Source organism: Ambystoma mexicanum, chromosome 6q, assembly GCF_040938575.1.
Source record: "Ambystoma mexicanum isolate Mex_15411 chromosome 6q, UKY_AmexF1_1, whole genome shotgun sequence".
Taxonomy (NCBI): domain Eukaryota; kingdom Metazoa; phylum Chordata; class Amphibia; order Caudata; family Ambystomatidae; genus Ambystoma; species Ambystoma mexicanum.
In genome coordinates this window covers 928,589,186-928,613,515 of record NC_090937.1, presented here as the reverse complement: position 1 = coordinate 928,613,515, position 24,330 = coordinate 928,589,186, and the positions used below count along the sequence as shown (strand labels likewise).

Here is a 24,330-nt window from a genome sequence, read left to right as displayed (position 1 = left end):
ACAGTAAAAATGGTGACTTTGCCAAGCTTAATGTACTATTTCAAAGCATATTAGAGTCCCAAGGTCCTTCTTTAGCTCCCTGAATAAGACCATAAACGCAAACATATGGAAGAGGAAACCTCCCAGGGTAGCAATGGCAACACTCATGGCCCCAAGGAACAAAGGGGGGTTAGCGGTCCCACATTTCCTGAGATACTATGAGGCGGCACAATTAAGGGTTATGAGAGAATGGCTAAGGGGAGACCAACATAAAATATGGGCATGACAGGACATGGCGGTCGCGGGATCACCCCTACAGGGACTCCTGTGGCTGGACAAGACGAAGAGACATCCTAATACAAGGATTAGTGAGATATTAGGGGTAGGATTAGACATGTGGGAAGGGGCAACAGGGAGGGGGGCTCTATTGACTAAACCTTCACCATTCTCCCCACTGTTTGGAAATCCAGAATTCCCTCCCGGGATGGACAAGGAAGCATTTAGGAAGTGGGAAAAAGCTGGCTGCCAGAATATAAGAGACATGTACCAAGGGCAATCACTTAGATCGTTCGAGGAATGCATCCAATACATAGGCTTGGAGGAAAGGGACAGATTCAAATACAATCAATTGAAACATTGGCTAAGCACCCCAACAATAAAAGAGGCAGCCACAAGACAAATTATGCCCTTTAAACAAAACATCACAACCAAAACAGGATCGAAGAGCCTAGTCTCCAACATCTATAAACATTTGAACGACCAAGAAGAGCGAGTACAGTGGAATTACATGATGAAATGGGGGGACACAATAGGAGAACTGATTCCAAAAAAACAGTGGCAACATGTGTGGAGTATAATCCCCAAACTAACCAGATACATCCAATTTAGGGAGATGTGGATCAAAGTGATTCTGCAATGGCACTACACGCCAGAAAGAATCCATACAATGTTTCCCCAAGCGTCTGATCAATGCTGGAGAGGATGCAAAGCGGTTGGAGACTGGAAGCACATATGGAGAAACTGCCCAAGGCTACAAGTATTCTGGGCGGAGGTCAAGAAACAGATGTTAGAAATATACCAGTGCACAGACCAATTGTGGGACAATTTCTGGATGTGTGGCATGTGGGATCCGAAAGCGAAAACACCAACAAAAACTCAGAAGTGGGGCATGATAACCCTATTGATAGCAGCATCGCTGGTGATTGCACAAAATTGGAAACAACTCCCCCAAAGATACAGGATCGGTGTACAAAGTTTGGAACTTTGTGGCAATCAATGGGTAAGTTACGAAATCCAAGGCGACTAAGGGAGGTTCAAACAGGAATGGGACCCAGTGCTGACCTTTCTACAAAGTGAGTACATGGCACAGTGGTGCCCACATAAGATAAGAATATTGGACATACTATGAACCTAAATGTGCATGCTACCCGGAAGAATGATGGACACAGCCTCTGGTGGGGAGGGGGGTGGGGGGAGATGGGGGAAGATATATGTTATGTTGTCAGTGATCAATACAATCTCAAAACTAATACAAATATTTCAACAACAACAAAAAAGAAAGAGAATGCCTATCTGACCGTAACACTATGGTGATGTTCCCTTCCTATCCAAACTAATTAAGGTGCTTGTCTATAGTCAAAGTCCACAAAATAACATGTCCTCTGTCCAATAAGCTGTCCAATAAGCTAATCTTGTCTGGCCCTACTACTAACCACTAGCATATCTTCCCTTTAGCCGTATTTCTTTAGGTTTTGTTTCAGGGTTTTCCAAAGCATAAAGTATAAAGTTCTGTTCGGCACAAAGTCAATATAGAATATTTCTCCTCTTATTACTGTTCTCACAAATGCGCCTATGCAGCTCTTGATAGAGGGTGGCGGCTTTTGTCTCTGTACATCTCTGATATCTTTTCCTCTTGTTCTGCCACTCCTTGTGGTGATTTTCTCTTCATTTTTTCGTTTTATGTGTAAACACTTGTAATGCTGGGTATTTCATTCTCTAAAATATGTTTCCTCTTTGGATATCTGATGCCACTCCTCTTTGGACCTTTTCGTTATATTCTCCTCTTAAATGTTTCTGAACTTGACACAATAATTTCTGAATTAACTCACTCGGTTTCCATAGTCTTTTTGTCATCGACTGCCAATGTTTAGCAATAGTTATCCTTTCCGACTCTTCTGGTTTCTTTCCACAAACTGGTTCTTGCTTTCGCAACTTTTCATATTCAACGTGACAGTCAATTTGATAGCGTTCATCTGATCCCCGTAGCCTCCCCCTTCTCAGAATCACCATAGTACCTTCTTTCAGCATGGCATGATTCACTGGGCTCGTCTTTTGGATATATCCGCTATGGGTTCTCGTCACGTCAGTTTCCCCGCTTTCGTTACCGTATCGCCCTCCGCACCCTGTGCGTTCTGGACACTCGGCACAGGTTTGCGAACGTAGGATTCCTTATTCACTTCCGCTAAGGTTTCGGCGGTCTTTGCTGGGGCCCAGACCTGCCACGTCTGTCCCGTGGCAACAACACCACTCGCGAGGGCCATCTCACCATCAGGTGTACAGCGGCTTCCCCACTGGTCTCTCCGCCAAGCTACCAACGTCTTCGCTCAGCTTTTCCTATTCTGCAGGCTCTCGTCGGGTTTAGGACCTCATGTTATTGTATTCTACTTATCCTCAAAAGATCTATTTCCATCACCCTCATTCAGTTCTTACCTCTTACTCTATGTGCTGTGCTGACGTGCTGGCTGCTCAAAAGGAGCTGCCGCCGTCGCTGGTGGCGTTTATAAAACGCTAATCTTTTCCGCGCATGCGCGTAAGCTTCTATCTCGTGTTTTATCACCATTCTATTCTCCAGAGGGCCTCCCTCAGTCCTTACGCTTATAAGCACTTGCGGGCATTTTCTTTATTTAATTTTAATGTTACTGGTGACAAAAAAGATATTCTAAAGTTCATATGTGTGCTGAGGATGTAAATCTCTACCGTGCATGCTTGTTGGGAAAACACTACATTACGGGTACCGCGCATGCACGTAGACCCTCAAGGTAGTGTTTCTAATTGTGTAATGAAATGTGTGTTGCATTCAGTGGAAATCAATGTGTTTCTTCATGTTTTTCACATAAATATTATCTCTGATCTATCTCATTCCCCAATGGGATATTATGGGTTTGTCTCAAGTGTTACTATGTTTCTCTTTAATAGTGTTACAATCTCTTATTTACCCGTGTACCTCTTACATTTAAACTTTATATACCGTGTATGCATGTATATACAATCACATTCCGATTGTCCATCAACTCTAATCACATTTCAATTGTTCCAACACCATGGATCCACTGGCTGGCAGTCAAGGGCACTGCCTTACGTCCCACAGGGGGTTGATTCCCTGCGGGACATGACGTGGACCCTCTGTTGGTAGTACATTAGGCTTGCAAAATTGTTAAAGGTGTTCCATCAGGTGTGTTACTCATTTCCAACAGGTGACTACAAAAAACACATATAGTTGATCTCTTCATTTATACCCCCTGGTCTCAGGGAGTCAAGTCGATCTATCCAAAATGACTCGCGTTGATTTTGTTTTCTCCCCAGGTCTTCATGAGCATTATATTGTTGAATAACTTCCAGAACTTGTATCCTCATCTGGATCATCATAGATCTTTTGAGGCTAAGTAGAATACAATAACATGAGGTCCTAAACTCGAGCTTTTTAACCAACAGGGAAGCGTGTTGCTTAAGAGGAAACATAGCAGAGTGGGAATACACTCTGGATGATAAAAGGCGACCAGGTAGTGAACTAAAGCCATATTTATATACTTTAATACAGTAGTCAGATGATGAGATAATGTGTTACAATGAATTCCTCTCTTTTTGTCATTTTATTCTAAATATTACCTTGGACTGCAACAATCATTGGGTATGTGCAATTTACTTATTTTTTTATTTCTGTTGAATTTTACTCAAAAATGATGAATTGGGAATGAATTACATTAACGTATAATGTTGTGATGATGGGACCCATATTGATGAAAAATCAGCAGTGTTAATAGCCCTGATGATGGACGGATGTTCGAAATGCATTGGCTGATATTATGTGACACTTACGAGTCAGGAATAAATAACGATATTTGAAAAATTACACAAGGAATCGTGAACTTATGATTTAGAAGCAAATTTAATATATGAAAGCAAGTTAATTGATTTGAATATTGTTTGGAACCCCGGAAAGGGTCTTGTGATTGAGCTCATCCAGGAACGGAAGCTGTTCGTTCCTACTCTTTTGGATTATGCTATAGCCTTGTGCCTAGGCTGAAGGGTGAGCTCCCATACAAAGTGTGAGAAATAACTGAATTGGTGAACTACCTAAAAAGACTTAGCGGTGCCCACCCTACCCCAAAATCCGAGAAGGAACGAATATCCATGATTTGTCACAATTCACACACTCAATATACATTATGTAGCCCAATATTATGTATCACAGTTTAGATATGATAATTTGTCTAGGAGCAGATGCCCCACACATGTAACATGTGTTTTTTAAGAAATACAAGGAATGGGGTATTTAGTAATCCTTGCAGGGTGGTATTATGAATATACATATACATCTATTACAAGTTAATTTTAGGCTTTCATATTGTTGTAGCCATAGACACCCGGTTCAAAAGAACATTGTGATATTAGGTTTGCCAGAAAGTTAACTACATGGGGGTTGGACTGATAGGTTCAGTTGTAAGTAGAAATATTTGAGAACAACAAATTACTTACTTTTCAGTAATGTTCTTTCTGATGGACATTCCTGCCATGTATTTCTCATCTAAGATATCTATCTCCCAGCATCAGCCGGTGTTCGGAAACTTTTCTGCCGCCCGACGACTCTACGCTCCCACATTGGACTGGACGTTTGGGTCAGTATATATAGAGGTACTGTGCCCCATGGCTACAGTTCCACCATTTTTCCCTAGCACTCTGGCAACGAGGGACCGCAGAACTAAGGTGTACTAGCTAACCCGAGAGGGGCAAGTAGGGAGGGCGATGAGGATTCCATGGGGGAACGTTCATCAGAAAGAACATTACAAATAGGTAAGTAATTTGTTCTTCTAATGGACTCCTTCCTCACATTGATTCCTTGTCTATGATAGACTTGCAAAACTGTATAATGACCTGGAGAAGAGAGAGTAGCAAAGACACCACCTAAACCAGCAAACTCTGAAGGAAAGGTCTGCTAAAAGGAGCGTCCTAACCAGACATAGAATCTAAGCAGTAATGAGATCTCAATGTGCATACTAAGCAACTGAAAAGTAAAGATACAATTTTATGGCACAGGTACATAATGTTGAGAAAGAACGGAATGCTAAAAGAAAATTTAGGAATACGGGAACATAAGATGGTAAAATTGATAGTGAACACTGCCACTTTAAATTGGTAATAGTACAAGAATATACTGGTGATGCAATGATTGGTTCGTTTTTTACTATAACTATAACAGCTATTAACATTAGTATGGGTTGCACACACAAATAGTGCAAGTCAAGGAGAGATACTAATACTGCTAATGCAACTAATTTAGGGAACAAATGCAATGGTGATGCACGCTTGAGAGATATGGGATCAGAGCCTGCACTGTTTGAAAGGCTGTTAACACAGGAACACGTTAAAATGAATATGTCATACAATACTGCACATGCCACATTAATACAATTAGTCAAAACACTTCCTGTGTATATCAATATATCTATATAACATGATACAAATCCTCACAGATAATAGGGCAAGGCAATTAAAAAGTCCATAAAATACCCAATAGAAATGGAATCAATAATGAATGCACCAAATTGATACGGACAACAGAAATCATGTATGTGCAGCCTAGACAATGTATAACTGATGATAAAAGTTGTTAATGTAACTAATCACAAGTTCTCTTCTTTAAAAAAATGTTATCACTATTTTTTTGTTGCATTTGTGTCTTGTGTATTTCTCTAATTGTGTTCAATTCATTAGGATTTGAAAAGTTTGAATTCTAATTTATTAACAGTGTGTGACGTTTGCCAGCCTTAATGAAGAGCAAATAGCTCAAAACAAGTGTCGTCTTTGCAAAACTGAACATTGTGATATAATAAACATATTAGTACTATTACACTTTAGCAATTTATGTAAGGTTGGCGCTAGCAAAACACCTAACCACCTATAATAATGCTTAGTTTATCAGATAATCATGGACGTATCTCTATTCTTGAGTGTGCCACAACACCTTAAAATTCTAACTAGCCCAGCAGAGGAAGCCCTGGTATATCTTCTCTGCCAACTCACACTGCCATGGGTGTTAAATCTGCATTTGTTTATTAATTTGTTTAGCGTGTTGCCAATGTCAAATTACATTGACAAAGCATATTAAAAAAAACATTGTAGGTGAAACATGACACCTGGCGCAATCCGCCATCACCATAGTCCGTATTCGGCGGGGCAAGTCAGTGGCACTGCGCAAAATGAATCCCGTTATGCTGCAATCCTAAATTCTACCACGTAGTGCAGTTTTTGTACTGTTTATATGCTTCAGGAGTGCAAGGCTACAAACCTGTGGCCATTAAATGAAGTGAGAGGTTTTCTTGTAGCTTTAGCTGTGTCAGGATATACATTTAGAAGCCTAAGATGACAGCATTAATGAGGTCAATGGCATTGATACTTACGGTTTTAAATCTGACCAGGTGTCTCATGTGCATGATCCCCTTGCAGTAGTTTTGTGGAAGTAGACTGTCATCTTGTCCTTTTAATACCGCCACTAGATCCCATAAATTCTTGCTTCCTCCTGGAGGCTTAACAGACAAAGAGAATAATATTTTAAAATAAGGAGACCCAAACACAAAAAATATATATTCATTCTGACCACTGATTTCAAAGAAAGCATGAAGAATAACATAATTGCTTCACTAATAATTGTATTAATTGTGCATCTATAAAATAAAGACGATATTTGTCAAGTAGTTGTGCATTTGCAAAACCAACACAACGTAAAGGTGCTGTTTTTTAACATGTAACCATAATTTGTAATATCGCAATTCCAAATAATAATACCAAATTGAAATGGCTACTGAGTCTTCTTTTGAGTTGCAAGTTGAGCCCCCATACCCACCTTCCTTGAATGGAATGAATGCATCCCTTGTTTGAGACCACTAATGTGTTCACAAAGTCTTGAATGGATCTATGATGTTTTCTTGCAGGCTGCTTTTGCCAAAGCCTCGTTCCCCGACCCGGTTTCAGCGCTGTGGGGAAACATCATTCCCTCCAAGTGATCCCTTTCTCTCCACATGCCCTGACGTGTGTTCCGCAAGGGATATTCCAGACCTGCCCTCCCATTCCCCAATCACAAAAAAACTGCAAACACTCACCACAAACATACATATACACACAGATATACACATACCCCTATCCCACACACATAAAGAGGCCGTAGAAATTCTTTAGAGGAAAGTGGGCTATACTTATTGAACAGCTATGAATCCTAAGGGTTGGGGGTAACCATTTGCAAAGTGAAAGCAGACCATAGTACACCATATTTATCGGGCATACTATGATGGTGTGTACAGCGCCCATTTAAAAACCCACTGCCTGCCACGGCCGCCAGAAGATGTGGGGGGACCATTTTGAAATGATGTTTGGGCGCCCTCCTTACCTACAGATGGGAAAACCTGCCTGCATATATTAATAACAACAATCCATCCACTGATCTGATGGAGTTTAAGTTTTCTAAAGCAAAAAGGCTGTGGATAAATGATTACAAAGCAAAATCAGTTTCAGTTGATGCAGTTTTCTATCTCTGGAACCAATAGCTGATCACACAATCAGTATATTATAAAGAATGGGCAGAATGGTTTCAGTAGAACTTAGGTAAAGCACTGCTGGTGCGGCTTGACGATTCTATTGCAATTCCTAGTGCTTGACCCATCATTAGGTCCTTTCCTTGACTGTTTTCAGATAGCAACCAGTGGGTTTTTTTTCGGCTGTGTCTCAGCTGCGTCTTAGAGTGTCCTGTGGTGCGTTCTGTAAGCTGTAGCCGTTGCCACCAGGAAGTTGAGTGCCCTGTTCTCGTCTTGGAGGTCTGAATGTGAGCCTGTGAGAGCACCCGGTGGTGCAGTGTGGGGAGACCCCTCCGGTATGCATGTTGTAGGAATACAATATACCTGTGGCCCGTTATCTGAAAGTGTGCTGCATTGTGTGGCAGATTTGCAGTCCCGTGCCTAGTGGCTGGGGCTGCATTCTGAGTCTGGGTGTGTCTGTGTTCCCGTTTCAATGACTGCCTATAACAGCTAACTTACTTGGAAGCCTTGTGGATCAGAGACTAGTCTTCGCAATATTGCCTGGCCCCGCTGTGTGTCTCTCTCGGGCTGCTCCCACCGTGTCCTACACTTCCTGGTATTTTGTGCTGCCTGCTGCTGCTGTTACTGCTTTAAGGAAATTGAAAGCCTATAATTGTCCAGGCTAGGCGCGGAGTCCTGAGGAGAGGCCAGTCACTTGCCACTCAGGACCTTAGGAAGCCGGCGGGATATGAAGGCGTGGAGCAGAGAGAGACTGGAGAATCATCAGAGAGAACGAGAACTCTCTTAACTGCCACGCCTTCAGTGGGCATCTCCTCTCCTTAAGTTTGTCAGCCGACAAAGCCCCCTCCTTCCAGGTTCTACAGGACCTGCACCAGACACCTGGAAACATGTTGAACTCTCCAAACAAAGCGGTTAAGACTAAAAGTCTAATACATAACCACCGTGACTGCCCGTCCCTCTCTCCGGTAAAATTTACTTTTCCAGCTTTCCCAGCTTTAACTACTGCCCTCTCGGCACCTGTGATGACTGTGGGGACCGAAACTGAGCCTTTGTATCGGTGGGAAAGGGTACCGGCTGACGTAACCAGTGGACGCATATGCAGGCAGGGTGGTGCCATAACCTAGGTGGACGAAAAACCCATACCTTTTCCCCCCAGGTAGTACGTGCGAAACATTGGGTAAGTGTTGGCAATAAAAGTCTGTGAGATTTTATTGCACACTTATGGTCATAACAAAACAATCTTAATTACAATAACCATAATATGCTGTACTTTGGGCATCGGGTCCCGAGGTTACCCCCTCTAGCCCGTGCCGCCTTTCTTGTCCCACAACGGTGTGTGGTCACCGTTCAATTACCTGTTTTCTTTCTCTTTCTTCTCACCCTTTTTCTAGGGTGGGAGGGTTCTGGGAAAAGGAAGAGACTCTGCGTTCGCAGACAACTCTGTTGTTTGAACCTCGTGCAGTGACCCAAAAGCTCCTTATATTAGACCCAGGGCTGCCCCTGAATCTTTGTTGTGCCTGTGTGGGGGGCTGGGTGCCGCCCCCCCGCCGGCTGATGCCGACAGCATTAATGCACCATGTGGTGCCTGAGACTACTCTTGTTCTCTAGTTTCCCCCCCCCTTACTGCCCCCGGTGCTCAGCACCCCTTGGGGAGGAAGGGCGAGGTGTTGTTTCACACCTCGCCCTTCCTTCTACTCATGGCGGCGGTGTGTCGCTTTGTAGTGTGCTGGGGGAGAGGGAGGAGCACCGCCCACCCTTTTGTTGGGCTGCTGCTCGTCTCTCTCCCCTGCCTGGCTGCCATGGGGCAAAGGTTACCAGGCCTCGCCTGGTGCCTGCAGCGTTTCCCATAACCAGTGGACCCATATGCAGGCAGGGTGGTGCCATAACCTAGGTGGACAAAAACCCCATACCTTTCCCCCCCCAGGTAGTACGCGAGAAACATTGGGTAAGTGTTGGCAATAAAAAAAAAGGCAGTGAGATTTTATTGCACACTTATGGTCATAACAAAACATAATCATAATTACAATAACTATAATATGCTGTAGTTTTGGGCATCGGGTCTCGAGGTTATCCCCTCTGGCCCATACCTCTACGACCTGGATGGGTTACCGGCTGTCCAGGTTTCCCCAAAAGTTGTTGCTCGTCTCTTCCCCTAGCTGATTTGTCTTTTTCTACTAGCTGGGGCTCGCCCCTTGGTTGTGCTTGGTACTGGACCCTGTGAGGGTTCTGTCGTTACCTGGTCTTTATTGTTCACAGAGTGTGTTAATGCTGAAAAAACATCCCCCCGCTTATGGCCCGCGCTTTTGCTGGCTTGTAGTTATGTGTGGCCCTACTTCATGAGTTGGCCTCTTATTCCCCCTTGTAAACGGCTGCTTAAGATATTTTCTTTTTAGTAAGCCAATCAATCTGGTTTGTTTTTGGTTATGAAAGTTAAAAACTTTGTCTACCCCTTGGGTAGGGTGGCTCCTGCTCTGACTGCTCCCGGTCTTACTGATTTTGTGCCCCCTTCTGTTTCATCTATTTGCTGAAGTACTCCGTATAGCCCTGTTTAGAGTGGCCTTCTGGCCCGTCCTGTGTGCCTGTAAGTTTTTTTTTTAAATACTGTATTTGCTGCGGGTCTGGCTTAGCTTTATTAAAGGAATGGTTCGGTCAGAAATTTTTATTGTCCCTACGGGTCGGGCATGTGTTTTTAATCCTAAGTCGGTCGATCGTAGAAAAATGTCCTATGGACCTTACCCGAGTTTTCGTCTACTAAACACACGCGAAAACAAGCAGCAGGGCGCCGCCATTTTTTGATAATCTTATCACTTGCCCCATCGCCCTGGGTGACCTGCTTTTGCGGCACTAAATCATATCCCCCGCCCCTGAGCCTGTCATCAGCAGACGCGTACCGCCCATTTCCCAACGCCAAAGCACGCCTCGTGACAACAATCGCTGCACTTCAGCTAATGACATGTCGCCATAGAAATGGCAGGACGCCTCTTTACTCAATAAGTATAAACAGACCGTTTGACAACACACAGCAGCAGATTTTCGATTTCATTCCTCTCTCTGTGTTACTTTAAGTATTCTGTGACTCCTTTCTGTGCTCTGGTCAGCTACCTTCGCCGCGTCTAGCCCGTGTGAACAGATACCTGTACCATCGCTATAAATTATTTGAGTTTGTTTACCACACAATTGCTACAATAATGCCCTACATGTATGAGCCCGAGTATACCCAGGAGGAACTACTGGAAAGGGAAACATGTGAAAACGATGGGGCTTCGGACGGCAGTTGGCAGGACGAATCAACCGATGAAGACCCTGGACCTAGTCGCATGGACGGTGCTTCCACCTGGTGTACATGCAATCGGTGCGAGCTAATGCCAACCGAGAACGAGAACTGCTGCTGATGTGAAAACTCTGGATGCGTGGCCTACATTTCGGAAGGCGAGCCATGGCTGCAATACATCACCGAGCTGCCAGACTTCAGGGCAGCCTGCCTCACACGATCCGTGTTGAGGATAATGATGGTGCTTATGCACGAACTTCGCGAAACTGTTCGTCCTCGTAATCCGAGTAACGAGTAAGTATATTCTGGTTGTGATGCCACTACTATTTTATGGTTGTCTCCTATATTCAAAATTACATCTACATATCATTTTAACGCATGGAGGTCGTTCAATAGTGTGCAGTGTCTAGATAGCATTTGTCCGAGCAGAATGCCATTAGTTACAAGCATTGTCATTGACAACAAAGGTTTAATAAACTTATCTTGGTCATTTAAAACAGTTTGTATCATTCTTTTTCACAGGTGGTACAGGCTGGTGGCCTATCGTTCCTTTACATGGTGACTTCACGGGAGGCTTGGACACCTAATACCCGCCTGTGTCGTTGGTGCCATAAGACTTTCCCCAGTGATAGCGGTCAGTACAGGGGATTTTCCCTCGCTGTGCTGCAACCTGACCTGTACAATTTGTAAAGTTTAGTATTTTTGTGCCATCAAAATAAGAAACAAAATAAAACACAACATATATTTTAACAACGGGTGTGTCCATTTTTTAAATGAATCAAGTGTGTCTCCATTCATCAGTGTTCTGGTGCCTTGTCTGCATGCCCCCGGCCCATCTATCCCACCCCCCTCTATCAAAGGTAGTTCGCGCCAGTGGATGTGCGCTGCCAAGGTGTGCTGTCAGGGGCACAAACGCCAAGGTGCAAAAGAGCATGTACACTTCAAAAGGTATCCCACGCCCAGGGGCCATTGCTCACATGGCCTCCTCAGACCCCGTGTCTGCAGGCAGGCCTTCCCGTGAAGCAGGCCGTGCCCCTGCAATCCACATAAGTGTGTCTCCATTCAGCAGTGTTCCGGTGCCTTGTCTGCACACCCCTGGCCCATCCATCCCACCCCCCTCTATCAAAGGCAGCTCGCGCCAGTGGATGTGTGCTGCCATGGGGGGCTGTCAGGGGCGCAAACAGCCAAGGTGCCAAACAGCATGTACACTTCAAAAGGTATCCCACGCCCAGGGGCCATTGCTCACATGGCCTCCTCAGACCCTGTGTCTCCTGCCAGGATCCCCCCTCACGCTGGCCGCCCCCCTGCAAACCACATAATACCACGACATATACACGTCATTCATTCACAAACACACCCCTGTTTCTAATACTTTATAAACCACTTGATATGTCTCATGAGAACATCTTTGTGCTTTGCAAGTCAACTCCTGAACTTGCTACCTGAGAACCACTGAGAACGATGCTCGTCGCCGTGCTATATGTGAACTTCTGTGACTTCTTGGAGCAAACTCGTCAGTGTGCTACCTGTGGCCATCTACCTGTTCTCCTGCCACAAACTAATTGGCTTGCTGAATCTAACTGTTTGTTGGTCAAGGTAAGGCCATGTATCACAGTCATATTTTGTTCATTATTAAATTTCTATCTATTTGCGAGTAGAGTACTCAATATTGCTATGTTCATTGGTCTTATTGCTATTGACTGAGTTTCAATTGTTATGCTATCAATAGATCTATTTATTTTCATCTGTGTCAATTGTCATTGATTTGCATCCGTCGCAGGTCCGGTCTACAATATAAGCATGTTTCCTTTTCGTGCAAGACAGTACATCCAAGGGACGAGTCACATGTTCAGAGTTTAGTCACATCATTTATTAATTTGTGAAAATTATGCAATTACTAAGCCGCACATGATGAACTGGTATAGTTCTGGTGACCAAAACAAACCTTACATTGAACATTGAATGGTTAATTTACTTTTTTATCACATTTTTATTCATCAAGAATTTATAATAATGTTGATATTTACTTTTCAGAATTTTCAACAATGCCTGCCTGTTCGATTAGCTGTTGCCCTTCGAAGACCCATGATAAATCTGAAGGCACTACAATGCATGCATTCCCTAAGACTGTAGATCGGATAAGAGAATGGGTCCGATATTGCAGATATGCACCATCAGAGCTTGAAAGTAGAGTCCAAAAAGTCTTTGAGGACAAGAGGGGTGATCGATTCCGCATCTGCAGCCGGCACTTTCCCTCGAACATGTACGCCACATCCTGGGTAACAAAGAAGAATAAACAGCGAACGACATGAAAATTGCTCGCAAACGCTATTCCCACTCTATTCTTCCACATTGCGCCACTGGTGAGTCAAGTGTCCGGATTTAGCTTTAGGCCTTGCGGTAGTGTGTAGGTAGCCGAATGATTAATTGATATTTTAGGTGTTGTGTCCCTTGTAATACTTTCGATATTGATATGAGTGTATAGCTTTTTGAATAATGACATTTAGCAATAAATTATTTATCGATTTTATAACCCTCAAAGGAAATTGATTTATGGGCACAGGGAACTGTGCTATATTGCGCATTTTCAATAGCATTATTCTCAAGTATTCTTTTGCCTTACATGGCACTTTTTAATATTGGCATTTCACTATCAAACAATAATTTACCTTTACAACTTCTTGACTATCCACTGAATATGAAGCAACAAGATTCTCCATCCTTGTCGTGCCTGCAGTTATCAACCACTTCTAGCGCGTATCAGGTAATCTTACTTAGCTATTCCGCCACAGACTTGTTTTATGCATGTCAAGTAATAGTTTTTATGTATCGTGTAATTATTTTACCAGATGTTTGGTTAGTGCTTTCCAATTGATATACACCTTAGTTGTCGTCCCCTAGTGTTTGTTTTCAGTTATAATTATTGTTATCCATACTAATGCAAGTACTGTGTTTCAGGGAGTTGCTGAAGCGTCCACCACATTGACAACATCTCTAGATGTTCTTCGGCAGCATGAGGTATGGATAACTGACAGTTCCATCGAACGAGATCATCAGATCTTGTATACTTGTCGTTTGATTGTTCTACACAATGTTTAATTCGTGGTTAGCCATTGATATGTACCTGTGTCGTCGACCCCAAGTGTGTGTTATGTTTTCAATATTGTAATCCTTACTAATGCAAGTACTATGTTTCAGGCAGTAGATGGAGCGTCAACCCATGCACTTGGTTTGGTTTGGTTTATTATTTGTATTGCGCCGGAATACCCTAGGGTAACAGGGCGCAGCAGATACAAGAATTTTGCGAAACTTAGTTACAGACAGTAAAATATATACATGGCATATACACAGTAGTAATGTAGGAGAGCAAACAATATATACATATATACAGAGCCTGACAATCAAGTAATTCCAGACGAAGTTGAAGCGGGAGCATGCATATACGATTTGGTGCAACAGCTTTCGGAAGTGCGGACTACATTTACAACATCCCTAGATATTCTTCAGCAGCACGAGGTATGGATACTGATAGTTCCATCGAGCGAGATCATATAACGCGATTCCATTTGCTATACTTTCTTCCTTATTAACGCAAGTATTGTTTTTCAGGGAGACGACAGAGCTTCCTCTACAATCACAACATCCCTTGTAGTTGATGCAGATGTAAATAAATCGGAGAAATAAGTCGAGAAAATCAAATCATATTTACATATCCATCGATTCTTTTAGACAATGGATCATTTGTGGTTATCTATTTATATGTACCTTTGCCGTCGACCCCAAGTGTGTGTTATGTTTACAATATTGAAAACCATACTAACGCAAGTACTGTGTTTCAGGGAGTTGCTGAAGCGTCCACCACATTGACAACATCCCTAGATGTTCTTCAGCAGCACGAGGTATGGATACTGACAGTTCCATCGAACGAGATCATCAGATCTTGTATACTTATCGTTTGATTGTTCTACACAATGTTTCATTTGTGGTTAGCCATTGATATGTACCTGTGTCACCGACCCCAAGTGTGTGTTATGTTTTCAATATTGTGATCCATAGTAATGAAAGTACTATGTTTCAGGGAGTCGATGGAGCGTCATTCCGTGCTGTGTATGCGGATCCAGAAATTATAGTCGTTGCAGCGCAAGATTATGGGGAGACATGCAGATACGAATCGGAGCGACAGCGTGCAGATGTTGAAGTTCGAGTCAAGAAAGTTGCAAAGAAAAGAAACAAACATAAGGTTAGTTACAAACAGTTCATATTGTTAGAAATTGTTTTGTGCTGGGGACTATGTTATGGGTTTTTTTCTGTCAATTGTACAATACTGTATCTTGGGTTTAAACTGGACATCCCTTTTCCAATGTGTCCACTAGTTGCCCGTGGGTGTACAAACTATACATACACAGACAGTGAAACAAATGAGAGATGTTGCTTGCCAAACCATTTACACTATGGAGGAACTATTAATTGAGGCATGGCGTGTTCAGGTTCGAGATGCATTTGTCCAATGGCCAGAACATGAATTGAATGTGTCCAGAGAATCCACCAAAGTTTTATTGGACCATTGCTACACTGCGACTGCACCACCACAAGAAGATGATACTGAATGTATTGAAGACAGCTCAGAAGTAGTTGCATGTCAATTCACACAATCTACACCCGCCAAACAAATGCCATCCAAAAAGCTGTCGACATTGTTGTGTTCTCCCATAAATGTTCAAGTAACAGATGTTGAAATGACAGAGGATGAACCAGCAGCACTATTCACTGACGCACCAGAATATGATATCACCGATATTAGTTTCAATTCGGGTGATATGTCCACAGCGGTACAGTCCGAAACAACTGTCATGCAGGATGACAGTCTAATGAAAGAGGGCAAATACATAGTATTCAACAGTTGTTTGATGGATATTATAAGTATGCTGAAATGTGGGCATTAAGTTAGAGGGCAAGTATGTGGGAAGCCATTGATGAATGTGACTCGTCAAAAACACAAGGCAGTAACGTCAAAATACATCCCACCTGTACATTACATCATACGTTCTCATGGTCTGCACAACCGATGCTGGGGAAACTGCCAGCAGGCAATCTACTGTGTGCAGCTGGCTCACTTTTTAGTGAGTCCAGTTTTAGAAAGTTAGAGTCTTTCTTTCAGTTTATGGGACTCCATTTCATTTCTAAAACGCAGTACTACAAATTCCAACATGATTATCTATTTCCAGCCATTAGTGATGCTTGGAAAATTGAACAATTGTCTATAGAAAGTACATTCAAAGGCAAACGGTTCAGGCTAGCCGGCGATGGACAGTGCGACAGCCCTGGATTTTCAGCCAAGTACTGCAACTTCCACTTTCAAGACATGGATAGTAAGAAAATTGTGAGTTTGGTGGTCGTGCAGGTGTCCCAATGTAAATCCTCAGTGGCCATGGAGAAACTAGGATTTATAAAATCATTGGAATATCTACAATCGGAGGAATGCACATCGACCTCATAGCCAGGGACAGATACGTTTCAATAGCCAAGACCATGAGAGAGCAGTTCCCACATATTAAACTTCAATTTGACGTATGGCATCTTGCTAAATCAATCAATAAGAAAATCTCGGCTGCAGGGAAAAAAAAGGTTTGGAAAGTATTTCACAGTGGCCCCAGTCTATCAGCAACCATCTTTGGTGGAGCTCCAAAACTTGTGAAGGGTCAATGGAAATTCTACTTGAAAAATGGCGGTCACTAATGCAGCACTGTACCAATGTTCACCGCTGGACAGAAAACCAACATTTCCACCAATGTGAACATGGCCCTTTGTCCCCAGAGGAGGCACGGAAGAAGAAGTGGTTGATTCCATCTTCAACTACACACAAAGCCATTGAGAAGATTGTGTTTGATAAAACTCTATCAAGAGATTTGAGGGGACTGACAGAATTCTGTCACACAGGAGTTTTGGAGGTGTTCCACAATATGTGCCTAAAGTACAGGCCAAAGCGATTGCATTTCGGCATACAGGGCATGAAACATAGGACTCTACTAGCGGTCTTGGCACATAACGAGAATGTGTGCTGTGACCAATCTAGGACTACGGGAAATGTAGGGATGCTTCGCTACACTATGGCCTTTACAAAAAGAAGTAAAAAATGGGTGGTCAAACCAGTATATGAGGAAATGGAATTTGACTTTGTTAAATGCCTTACTGTTAATGTACTAGAGATGCACACACATGCAATTTTGAGCAATTCTGTGCACAGCACAGATACATTGCCACCAAACATTGCCACTGTGCCATGTCCACCCAAAGCAGAGCTCGTTGAGATGTACAAATCCCGGTATAAATGATTATAATCCGATTGTCTTTTTGAAAAAAATGTTATTGTACAATGTACATATAAAGTATGCTAACCCTAACCACTCCCTTCGCCATCCTGAGTGGCGAACAACCTGGGTGTCATCTTTGGCTTCTCTCTCTATTCACCTCATATCGCTGACCTTTTCAATATGTGTATGTATATATTTTTGTTGTTGAAACTAAGCTTCGCAATCTCATGTAAATGCTGCGCACTGTTACCTGAGGGGAGGCTTGCGCATTACAAATAATAAAACAAACAAACAATAAATCTCACTTTCAGCTCAACTCCTCAGGTACTTTATAATTTTCCTCACCTTCCCCCAAAATGTCAATGTCTCCATAGTTATGGTTCTCTGGGGCTGCAAAGCTCGCAGACAACGAGGACAAACTTGGGGGCCGTGGAACGCGCCAAGCGAGGCGTTGCAGATGGGAGAGAAGCCAGTTCGCATTAGCACAGTGAGGCCTAATACAAAGATGGAATCCAAAATTCAAGTTCTCAAGGATGGCTTTACACGGGATATTGCAAAGTAGGAATGTATGCTCATTCAGAATGAAGGTCACCAGCTTTGATTTTTTGCTTGCGGGCTGGAGAGGCTCACGAGTCGCACTGGCAGTATAAGGTTCTATTGTATTTTGACCTTGAGAGACAGGGACCATGCCCAAAGGACTTCATTTGAAGGAGTGGTGCAATAACATAAGAGACGATAAGGCTGAAAATTCTGAAACTAGACCGAGTTTCAGGTTAGTTCAGTATATGAAAAATCGTTGGCACAAACAGAGTGGGATTTATGGACTGCATTACGCAGAGACAATGGAAATGGCAAATATAATGTAAGTAACTCTTTAGACGATTTTATACCGAATATAATACCAAGAGCATACCGTTAAAGCCAGGTTAAGTTGTACTTGTTCATTCTGTGTGGCATATTACAATGAAGAGCAAGTGGCATAGTCTTATATTCTTTCTACCGGGCACATGGGCATGCATGTCCCCATTCGACACGCATGTAGACAGTCGTTTCTCAGTGGTTCAACGCTAATAAATCATTACATTGTGTGTTATCCTCGATTTCTTTCGTCAGTTTTCGCATTGCTTTTAGAGCAGAAAATACTCCATTGCACTATCCTCGCAAGCAAATAGTTTCACCTCAGCCCTAATAAATAAAATGAATAATTGTAATAAAGATCGTCTGGTGAGACTAATTTCAATTTTTATGTTTTTTATGTTTTCAAAACAGGTACATCCTACCGTACTGCGACTGCCACCTATTCCAGACCCCGGCCGACGGTTTCTTCAATCGCCAGCTGCAGCTTCTTGTAAACAACTGCACTACCTTCACTATTTTATGGGACGATCGCCAAGGGCCCATATGCCCTTACGCAGTACTAGCGCCTAGAAGCAACATATCAACCTTTACGGTGGCCTAGTGCCTAGTTGATGGAACAGCCTTGCGATTCACAAAGCGACCAAAGTGCTTCTTTTAACGAAAACCAACACCCTGTGTACCATAAAGGAACAGCGCGTGACTCACGATAAACTTTAGCGGATTTGCGAATCGAGAGCAAAGAAAAAAATGTCCATTCCGATTTAATATGCCAATTGCTGAATATTCTCTAAACATTTAATGTGAAATAAATGTACTTTACCAAATGTACAATCTTGCTGTTTGATTTTAAACTACAGTTTCATATTCCGAATTGTGGCGCGCTGTGTTGTGAGATGATCTGTGTTGGTTTCCGGGTTCTGTGTGAAGTCGCGTAGAAGACGACTGGGCGCGTTTGGCTACGCAGCCCAGTAACGTCACGGAGAGAGGCGGGAATATGAATGCTTTGTTGATGTCAGGCTCAGGTGCGGGGGATATGATTTAGTGCCGCAAAAGCAGGTCACCCAGGGCGATGGGGCAAGTGATAAGATTATCACAAAATGGCGGTGCACTGCTGCTTGTTTTCGCGTGTGTTTAGTAGACGAAAACTTGGGTAAGGTCCATAGGACATTTTTCTACGATCGACCGCCTTAGGCTTAAAAACACATGGCCGACCCGTAGGGACAATAAAAATGTCTGACCAAACCATTCCTTTAATTTGCTTCCCGCATTGTGCTAGTGTTTGCGCTTGTTCCTGGGGAGCCCCCGTGCTATCCCTGTTTTCCAGTATTTACACATATTTCAACCCGTTTTCGGTTATCATGCTATTAATAGCTTTATGGCCCCTGCCCTTGCGGCGTTAGACTGTTATCTTGCGCTGCATGGTGTTTTTCCACCATGGGTGGACTGGGAACCAAAACGGGTGCCCTGGAAATTGTTGTTAAAAATGGCCCCTGGTGCATTTTTTCAGCAAGCCCAAACCTTTTCCTATAAAATTAGTTACCTCCCCCAAGAGACCCAGGGTGCGGAAACCTGTAGGGAAATCTCCCGGGTTTTCTATGGGACAGTCCACCCCTGTTTTTCTACTGCTTGTTATTTTTTGAGAATCAGTATTCAGGTTCAGTGCTAACTTGTAGCTCTCTGGTCCCGGCCCTCGGGCGTTGGCCTTTTGTTTGTTTTATTTCTTACTCGTATTTTCTCGGTAGTATTTTTGCTGCCTAAGTGGGCTGTGTTGCCCTATTATCTAGCATTTTATGAACTATCTGCATGATTTGAGATTTTTCTCATATGCTATGCCTATCTTTGGGTTTGAAACTTACGCCTTATTCTTTTTAGTGTTCCTTCACCCTTTTTGTTTCCCCCCTCTTTTCTGTTACGTACAGTTTGGCAGGGTGGTGACTATGTTTTAGAGATAATTCGCCCTTTCTGTAAGCTTGGCTGCCCATTGTGGCAAGCCTGGGCTTTTAATCTGACCCCAGTCTATGTTCGTTTCTCCTGCTTTCTTGTGTGGATGCTGCTTCTTACCCTGTCTCGATTGGATATGGTCGTATCTGAGACTCTGCTTTAATCAGCTGCCGAGAAACCGTGCTTCTGTGTCTTCCTTGAGTGGCTCAAAACTGTTCTGCCCTTGCTGCGGTCTGTCGCGCTCTGGAAGCTGGCAAAACTGGTCACCATTCTGTGTACTACCTGCTGCATGCACGGGAACTCACACTGTCTGGAATGCTTCTTATTTGGTGATCCCCTTGTTTTGGGGTTGTTCTCTCTTTCCGCTCTCACTTTGGTATGTGTATTTATATAGCGCTGTGGACCCATAGGTATCTGCGTGCTGCTTATTATTAACCATGGTGTGTGGCACTGCTTCATCGACCTTGGAAAGATGAATGCTGAGTCTGGCCCTGCCGGGGTTCGAAACTGCATCAGCAGGCTCTGTGCCGATGTCCCAAAGAGCGCTCTGCTCGTTGTGCTAAAGGACCGACTCTGTATCTCTGTGCGGGTTTACAATATGCGACGGATAAGTACCTTGATTTAGTAAGGCTGGTGGGCTGTGTATGGTGCTGGGCGGACTGGAACCTGGATCCGCCGTCTCTTGGGTGGATGTAAAAGGGAACACTCTGCTTGCTGTGCTACCTGACTGTTTGCTCGTCTGTCCTTTCTTAGCTGTTTATTTCAGCTCTCAGGAAGTTTTTGGGACTAGCTTTTTGGTTTCTGTCTGCCTGAGTGTGTGCTTCTTTGGGCCCCTGGCTGGCTGTGGGACCATTGGTCCTCTGGGAAATCGTGTGTCTTCTGGTGTCCCCCCGTGGGTGCTCTCTTACCTGCCTCGTCTTCAGTGTTCTTCGGTGCCGTCTCTCCATCTTCACATGGCTCCTTACCGCTAGCACCCGATGTCACGACTGCTACCGAGCTCCTTTCCCGTATTGACGTCGCCCCATTGCATGCCCGTGGTCCGATTCTGTTGCACTCCTTCAGTAGCGTTGTTGCAACTGGGTCCCCCGAGTACGCGATCTCCTTAGTTGTGAGATTCCGTTTCAAACCCGGTTTTCAGGGTTCTGTTTATTTTGCATACACAGAAATATTTGGCAAGCTCCGTTCGGATAGCTGCTTGGAGTTGGAGATCCCTTTTTATACATTAATGGTAGACTTATGCTTTACTTGTTCAGCTGCCTGGCCTCCATTTATTGAAATTGCGACTGTTAGCTTAACCATTTCTGTTTCGTGTTGGTTTGAATGTCACTCGCATCTCAGTGTGTATCTGCTTTCTTTCCTCGATCTGCCCAAACGTTGTTCATAAATTCAGCGTTCCAGACTTTGCCTAGTCTGATCCATTTTCCCATTGGGCCCTGTGCAGGGTACTGATTTTTTCAGGTGAAACAAATGTCTCACCTTGTTGTGTTTTTAGAATTGATTCGCAGCTTGTGATGTTTGTAATGGTATTTGAGCGCTGTTTGTTGGGTGGCATGTTCTATGTCTTGTTGTGCCCTGTGTCAGGGTACTGGTTTGTAGATAAATATTTTCATCTTGGGTTTGCAATTAGTTTGCCGCTTGTGAAATAAATGTTTTTATGCAATTGCTTCACCTTGTCTGCCCATTGTCTTATTCTCAATTTCAAAAATCCACCTGGATCTCATAAGCGTGAAACCAGAGTAAAATCTGTTCTGCTCCGTGTCGTCTTGCTTCCAAGGTGAGCAAATTTGTCGTGTTTGAGGGTCCGTCCTTGTGTCTGTAATAATTAAAAATCTCTGTGGCCCTTGGCTCTTGCACCAAACCAAATTGTTCTTATAATTTAGTAATTGCAGTCATTTAGCTTTGCTATGTGATCAGACAAACCGTTCCCTTCTGTTTTTTATTCTTCTTTTTTGCGATGTTCTTGATTAGCTTAATATTATGCTTTGTTTCTTCTCTATTGTGTACATGTACATGTTTGCTTGTTTCCTACCGCTTAGTACTGGAGATATTATTTTCTCTTTTATTTGAAACCCTCCCAGATGTTGTAGATAAAAGAGCCTGAAACCCACATCGATATTGTGCAGTGCTGTGCTTATGTGGGAGATGCACGGCCGAGCCAAGGCCCGGCATTACATAATGGGAAACAGGTTGAATCAGAAACCAAAATCAAATTGTGAAACTGGACCAGAGATCAGCTGACTCCATTGCCTATTAAGTAAAAATAGGATGAATATTTGGACGCCTCTCCTGGTTGCTCACTAGGGGACGTGGTGGGGGGCGTTATCACCCCACCCGTATCTCCTAGATAAGCGTGTCAATAGTTTTCACTTTCAGGTGGAGAAGACAACCGCGGTGGACTCCCTCCCGTGCAGTGATAGCTGGGAGCTGCAGCTTCATAACTGCAAGAACACAAAGTGCAGGGAAAATAAACCCTATGCTCGCAGTGCTCTAATGAGTTTGATGAGACAAAGCGACGAAAGAATACTGCTGTAAATCGCCATACAGATGTCGTTGGTGCTGTATGCTTACAAATCCTTATGCTAAATAAGTTGGAAAATGTGTTTTAAAATCTAAATGGTGCGGAAAATAAAGTGTGCCAAATGCATATCCTATAAAATAATGTGTATATTGTGGAAAACCGCATTTTCCCATCCTCATTACAATATGCGGTGGACTTAATGCAGTGGCTGTATTTTTGCGTCTTTGGTGGGGATTGGCTGTGTGTTTTTGATCTCCTTGGTGAGATGACCGTGTTTTTAAGTATAACATACAAATGCCGACCCCGTTCCTTGAGAGGCCCGTCTTGTTTCGGGTTTTTGCAAAATAACTTTTGTTGTGAGCACTGTCGGTTAAATATTTCTAAACGTGCTCTGCTGTCATGCTGTGGTGCACTCGTTCAAAACTTCAGCCCGTGCTCGATTCTGAGCGCATTGGGTGAATGTTTCTATTTAATCTTACATGTTACAAATGTCAGTACGCTTGTTTTGATCCCACGTAGCCGTAATATTTAGCTGCTCGTGCTGTAACATTGGAAGCTAAAAACATACTTATATTAAAACGAGAATACTATTTGTGTCTGTGCGTTTCAAGCGCGAGTGCTGCAAATAGCATTTTGCTGTTCCTGACTTAACCTGGGGAGCGTAGACGTGCTATATTTCAAAGCAATTTTGTATGTGCGGTTAAAATGCGAGAACATCTCATTCAGTTAAAAAGCACGTAAATATGTCTGAAAATGATGTTATATTTGGAAATCGTATCAATCTGTCTTTACATGCAGTAAAATCTTTGCCCCCTGCTTCGTGTCAGCTTGCTTCCAACTTGTGAGCTTAACCGTGGCTCGACTGAGGGCCTGTTGCCTGGTAATCCTTACTTGATACAAAGTATCCACGCCAGTCGCGTCGAGTTCTCTCTTGGTGCCTCTCCTTCCTTGGGGCGCTTCGAACGCTCGACTTCTCTGCACCCGCTGGCTCCCTTCTCTGGGTCCTCGGATGCAGCCTGTGTGGGTTTCATTTTACTGGCGACTGTTATGTGACCCACCCCACCCCAAAAAAAAAAAAATACAACAAATTTTTTTTTTGTTTGCTTCTCATCATCACTCGCCCTCTACTTGCCGGCCGGGCAGGGTGGAGCCATCTGGCATCTGGCCTCCCACACTAGAGGGCACCAACACGAAGTGGCATCAGAACCACGTGGGAGCACCAGCACCTGAACTTTCCGTCACAGTGGTTGGAAACCACAGCACTTCCAGGGAAGGCCCAACTTCACGGCGCTAGTGGTCGCCCGAAGAGCTCACGCCAACACTGACCAGGTACACGTCGACATGGCGGCCGGTACGTCCACCCCGGGGCCCACCACGCCGTCCAGAATTGCGGCAAACCTATCGCTGACGTCCCCACAGCCTCGCACACAAGGAGGTTCATCGACACTGGTCCAGCCTTTTGACCCCTTTACCGACCCATCTTCGAGTGGACCCAGATGGCAGCTGTGGATCCAGAAATTCGAGATGGCGATGGAGTGCAAAGATGTAACGTCGGCCAGGAAGATGAAGGCGCACCTACTACTCAGTGTGGGTGACGAGGTACTGCGCATTTTCAACTCCTTGAATGTTGCCGATGGCCAAGATGCA

General features: G+C 43.7%; 1 protein-coding gene across 3 annotated transcripts in view; it reads right to left on the bottom strand.

Annotated features, from left to right (window-relative positions):
• WDR17 (WD repeat domain 17) overlaps positions 1-24,330 on the bottom strand; it is a 2,439,098-nt gene that overhangs the window by 1,145,594 nt on the left and 1,269,174 nt on the right. For all 3 annotated transcript variants that reach the window (XM_069631441.1, XM_069631439.1, XM_069631440.1), the window contains one exon: positions 6,657-6,782. In XM_069631441.1, coding sequence (XP_069487542.1) covers positions 6,657-6,782 — 126 coding nt within the window. The remainder of the gene's footprint in view (positions 1-6,656; positions 6,783-24,330) is intronic.